Source organism: Egretta garzetta, unplaced genomic scaffold (assembly GCF_000687185.1).
Source record: "Egretta garzetta isolate BGI_Z169 unplaced genomic scaffold, ASM68718v1 scaffold56, whole genome shotgun sequence".
Lineage (NCBI taxonomy): Eukaryota > Metazoa > Chordata > Aves > Pelecaniformes > Ardeidae > Egretta > Egretta garzetta.
The window spans coordinates 2,084,399-2,089,945 of record NW_009260182.1 but is presented as its reverse complement, the minus strand read 5'-3'; the positions used below and the strand labels follow the sequence as shown (position 1 = coordinate 2,089,945).

Genomic DNA, 5,547 nt, shown 5'->3' with positions numbered 1-5,547 from the left:
GGAATGTAATTTAGCTAATTATAGCACCTAGACATATAAGTGAGGATATTTTCTGAAAAATGAGGATGAAGAACATGAGAAGTTACTTCTTTCACAGTCTTCTACTAGTGCTTCTTGGCTGAAGGTTTGTAAGACACCAGAAGACCAAAGGAAGCATACCCAAACAAAAGTGTCTGAATGAACCATTGAAACTGAATTGACGGGTCAGTGATTCCTTTAGATCTGTAACATTAAAAAAAAAAAGCATAAAATATGTCAGAAAAACTTAGTCTTGCAGACTATCCTGTGATACTTACAAAGTAAGGTTAGATATTTCTACCCATCCTTGATACATTTGAACTTAGCATCATTAAAGTCAATCTTCTGAGACTTATTTCCTGTACTAACTAAACATACCAGTTCTTGTGATTTTAGTGGATTTTAAGCTATCTACGGAACAAAGGTTCTTTCAGAGATTTCATGCATACAATTTCCTCAATAATATATAAATTGCCATCTCTGTCTATGCTATTTGACACAACTTATCCTAGAAGTTTACGTACAAAGAACCAAGATGTTAGAGTAATTTAATGCTAATCTTAATACACAGTCTGTATATAACTTCTTGTTGACACTGTTGGTAGCCTGTAGCCTGCGTGCTAGCAGGGCAGAGGCCTGACAATTACTGTGCAATGCAGGATGGAGAAGCACTGTTACCCGAATTTGTGGCTAGAAAAATACAGGTTAGGGCACTGAAGATACCTGACTTGACTTATGAAGCAGAGACCTTCCTATGTCTGATAGTTTTAACTTTGCATATGTGAATTTTTCTGTGTATTACAGAAAATGTCACTTTTTCCTCCACTTCGTTGTTGAGTAATACTAATGAATTTTCAGAGAAAAGAACAAGTATAAACAGGACAGCAAAAACAATGGATATTGCATTCCTAGTAAACAATTATGTCAAGCGTAACTGTGCTCCAACTCATTAGTTTACAAGGGAGCTCCCTCTACTGACCTTTGCTAGAGCAGTTCAGCTGTTAATTGTTCTGTAGCCCCTACACGTACAAAATGATCATGCAGCAAGTGTTGATTAACACAACATTTCTTAATGCTCATTCTTAAATTGTCTTACCAGCTGTGAAAACAATTTTCTTTATAATCCTAGCTGTAGTGTTTCCAAATGAATGCAGAAACTGGAAAACCAGGGCTTAATTTACCTGCTTATATAAAGCAAGCTTACTTGAATAGACCATGTGCAGAAATACAGGCTAACAGCCCGTGACAGTACTACTACAGATTAACAAATTGGTATCTGTTTCTTCCCTAGTTCTTCCTCATGCCTCTGTTGTGATGTTCATAAGCAGACATCACTTTTACACCAGTAAAAAGTATATGGGGTTTGGTGCTCACAGTACTGTTCAGTAATCTACAGAAGTATGCCTGAAGACATGATGATGGGCAGGCAATCTATGCTCTCTTATGGGCTTTAACACTACTCTGTGAAACTTCTTTACTTAATTACAATACACCTATTTGGTACATTCACTGATAATCAAGTTCCCTCGTACTTAAAAATCACCTTAAGCCTATATACCTGTCTATCTATCTGCCGAATCATAATTAAAGTTTTAAATTATGCAACTTTTAACTTTAAAACTTGGACCTGCTAAAAAATTTATTACTAACACCCATTCTGAAGGCAGAAAATGTTTATCCACATCCTATTATCTCAAAAACCACCTTAAATAGCTTTCCATGGAACAAAATCCCTTTGCCTCCAGGAAATGTTACCCGAGAAGTCTCTGACAGACAGCTGTGAACTGAACTAATGAAGTGGAAAACCACCATTTTTACAATAGCAAAGAGCCTGTCCATCTACTCTGTAGAGCATGAAAACCAGTATCTACATTCTACTGAATTACTACAAACAAAATTCAAATGAACAGAAGGATGATATGTTTGGACCGCATATCTTTCCAAAAAATCTTATCCTAACATAAGACTTAGCTGGCCTTACTTTTATAGTCTGATTAGGCGGAGTGTTTTATCCTACAAACCTGCAGATACAAGTAGATGTTAAATAGTAGTAAGTGGAAGTGTCCAATTGTATTCTTACAATACAGATACAATCATTTAATCAGGTAATTAGCAGTCTCAAAATTCTTATGAAGTAAGATCTGATGAAACTATAACACCTGAAGTTATTTCTACACTATCTATTGTTCCCTCTGCTTCCTAAATCCCAAGGTTACCCAGTGAACCGTGCGTTCGGAGGCAGACAGGCATGCTCCGGCAAACCTCGCTGCTGCCAGTTCTGCAAGTTGCCATCCCTTGCTTTTGCCACCCTGTACAACAGCAACCACTAGCAGAATTTGCAGTAACCTCTTGTGGAGGATAGCAAACCATCACTGCAGCAAGAATTTTATCGGTATCCCCTGAACTAATATCTCTGCTGAGAACCACCAAAATCAGTCTATAGCTGATGTCACTTGTATCGGATATCCTTTTCGGAGAATCTGCGTTGGGGTGAGGGGAGGGAACAACTTACTGGCATAACTTAACACCGTAGAAGGCTTCTACTACGTGAATCAACCAGGACACCCAGAACCTAATAAAAAGAAAACATGTTTTATTTTGTTGAAAATTAGGGAGAAGACTGTTGTATCCAAGATGCATTATGCAGAGAATGTAAAACTGGAAGAATAGAAGTGATATCTCGCTTTACCCTGGAAAGTGAGGTGTGTTTCTTATCTTAGAAAAAAACCCTTGCATAGTCTTAAAAGAAACTAAAGTCCACTAAGAAAGTTAGAGGAACTGTAACTCATGCAATATGCCTGGACCTGCCATTTCAAGTATCCACTGCATAGTTTCCAAAACTTTCAGCACTTAGGTTAAACCAAAAAGCCAAATGCTTAGTGAAAGCAGTACAAGTTAATCTTAGTTGAGCATACAAAAATCTATGCTGTCACTGACACAAGTATTTTTAGCAGTCCTAATGAGTTACTGAAGTTTTTATAGATTCGGTTCTATAAAAACACCTGTGTGTATAGATTCAGAATATATAATATGACTTGATCAGTCAAACTCAGTCTATAACTTTTTTTAAAAAAAAATTACACAGGATATTCAGTTAGAATCAATTTGATACCTCGCTAAAGCAAAAGATGCTCTGAGCAAAGACAAAGACTTATCTTCTCCATGATGCATAGTGAGACAAACAAGACAGTCTCACTGTCTTCCTGTCCTAACAGGAAGTCAGGGACCTCGTTACAGGGAACTGTTTTCCACCTCTCTTGTTAATTAAAATAACAAAACCTAAGTTTTGTAACCCAGCGAGACTTAGCACTATGCAGTTTCTTCAGTAGGCTATTTCTCGTGAGGACAGGATCAGTATAAGTTAGTAGCAGGGTAGAAAATGTTCTTCAATTGAAGCTGGAAAAAGAATACTCCTAAAGAAAGGATTAGACTACTTGAGTAACAATTTGACAAAAAAAACCCCCACAACACTTTTAGGAGGTGTTACAAATAAAAGTTTACATATGGACTAATAACTCTCCAAAAGTAGTATCTTACTTTTTTTTTTCCTTTCTCACTATAACAACACAGATGCCAAATTCTAAGTTGAATTTTTTAAACTGTCATACCCGTCTTAGCCTGTCTAGTCTTCTATGTACTTATTATCCCACACCCTTAGTTGTAATGAGCTTGAAAGGAGAGCTCTTTAAGTGTAATTAACAACTGGGTTACAGGAAAGCTTGTTAACACAGACTAAGCAGAAGAGTTGGAAAGAGGCAACAGCAGAGATGCAAAGTAATTATAGTCAAATATAACTTACCCGTAGCATACCCATTTGTGGTGGTTTTCCACTAAATAATTAAGGAATCTACCAAATATTCCCAAATAACTATATGGTATAGTTGAAGGCCAAAGCGTTACCCACTTAAATAAAAAAAAAAAAAAGTTAGCTTACTTCGAGGTAAAATAACTTCAATTTAACTTTCAAATTAGCTTTCTTTTAGCTCCCCTCCTCACCCACCCGCCCCCACCACCCTTGTCTGTCAAACATTTAGGGCTCATCTATTCATAGTACTTCAACTCTTAAGTTCCATTAACCTTGTCCAAGACTGATATTCTTCAACAAGACCACTAGCCTTCTAAAGCATGCTTACTTAAGAAGATTCAAACCTATGAAATGTCTTTTCCTTGACATATAGTATGCCAAGGTGATAGGTTTAAGGTTGCTATCTGGGTACCAAGAGTGCATCTGCAAGTTAAGTGGCATTTAGGCTGTAAGCTCATTACTTATTACACATGGTAGCAGCAAAAAGTGTTGTCTCCGTCCTGAAGAAGTTAATCTGATGCAACTGACCTGAAGAATTCGAACAATGGCTAGCCTGAGAAGGAGGAATAACTATTTATCTACAACAAGGGGAAATCAATTTTTCTTCTTTTGTCCCTTAAAGAAGAAAAAGTCAGATTTGCTTCTATTTTGAACAGGGCACAGAAGATAATTGAGCATGAAGCCCAAGACCAAAGGTGCACACAGTGTTCAGGCATCTTCCCTGTCACTGAGTCGTCCACAGTGCTTATCACTGCCTACCTTTATTTTAACAGGCCGGGGAGAAGCAGGGAGTCAGTGAGCTGCGCACTTTAGACTCCTCTAGGGATATAAGCTAAACACTAAGCTGGGCCAAAGTTCACGCTGGCTTAACTTTCCTCTGGTATCAACGGTGCAGTTTCTAACAATATGTAAATTTGGCTATGCCAAGGATATGGCACGATGATGGATTTAAAGGGGGAATTTGCTTAAAGCTCATTCTGTTTCTTGAAAAGGGCCAAAAGCTGTTTTGTGAGCTGTTTGGCCTGCCTTGACCGCCATTTTTTCAGTGATGGTTCCGATGTGTAGAAAATCCAAAGAAAAACTACAACACGTGGAAGTCAATGGATGACCTTCATAAACTTGTCAGATATATCAGAACTGTCATTAATCTCCCCGCTCCAGTAATCTGACCTATCTCAGCTTAAGCCCATTTTTAGAAATTAAGACAACAACGGTGACTGAGTCTGCCTTCCGCCACTACTACCGATTAATACAGTCTGTACCTAAAGCCACCACTTGGAAATGCACCTGATTTACAGCTACAACTGAGGGTGGTCCTGCAGCCAGTTTTACTGGTGCACAACACAGGTTCTGTTTCGTGAATCTTGAAGACGCTTTCGCAGGCTACCCGCCATGCAAACTCGTGACACAAGCTACAGCGCTTGGGGGTTGTAATCACCCCCAGAGATGCCGTACGCCTTCGGTGACACAGCCTTGCTTCGCTTTCCTACCCAATTCCAGCATTTCTTTTTTTTTTTTTTAATTTTTTTTCCCCCCTCTGAACGTCCTTCACGGATGCATTCAGCACCCTCACAAGCTGAGCTGGCCAAAGCGGCGGGTTTAGTTCCCTTTTCCCCCCGGTGTATTTGGGAAAGCGGCGCCTCCGCGGGCGCTGGGGCTCGCACGGACGGACGGACGGACGGACGGACGCCCACCCCAGACACCTGCAGCGCCCCAGCTGCCTG

At 39.2% G+C, this 5,547-nt stretch overlaps 1 protein-coding gene across 1 annotated transcript; it reads right to left on the bottom strand.

Moving 5' to 3' along the window:
* Positions 1–6: 6 nt before the first annotated feature.
* Positions 7–5,217, bottom strand: TMEM254 (transmembrane protein 254). The gene is made up of 5 exons (XM_009641858.2): positions 5,156–5,217; positions 4,352–4,376; positions 3,818–3,921; positions 2,531–2,590; positions 7–222 (listed from the first exon to the last, which is right to left on the bottom strand). Exons 1-5 carry the CDS (start codon positions 5,215–5,217, stop codon positions 105–107), a joined length of 369 nt encoding a protein of 122 aa, XP_009640153.1. The 3' UTR covers positions 7–104.
* Between the last annotated feature and the right edge of the window lie 330 nt (positions 5,218–5,547).

Excerpts from the sequence above, each read along its gene's own strand:
- TMEM254 (XM_009641858.2), bottom strand. The coding sequence starts at position 5,217 with ATGGCGGGTAGCCTGCGAAAGCGTCTTCAAGATTCACGAAACAGAACC. Across the intron at positions 4,377-5,155 it reads AGAACCTGTGTTGTGCACCA|GCTAGCCATTGTTCGAATTC; the intron begins GTAAAACTGGCT and ends CCTCCTTCTCAG. Across the intron at positions 223-2,530 it reads TACGGTGTTAAGTTATGCCA|ATCTAAAGGAATCACTGACC; the intron begins GTAAGTTGTTCC and ends TTAATGTTACAG.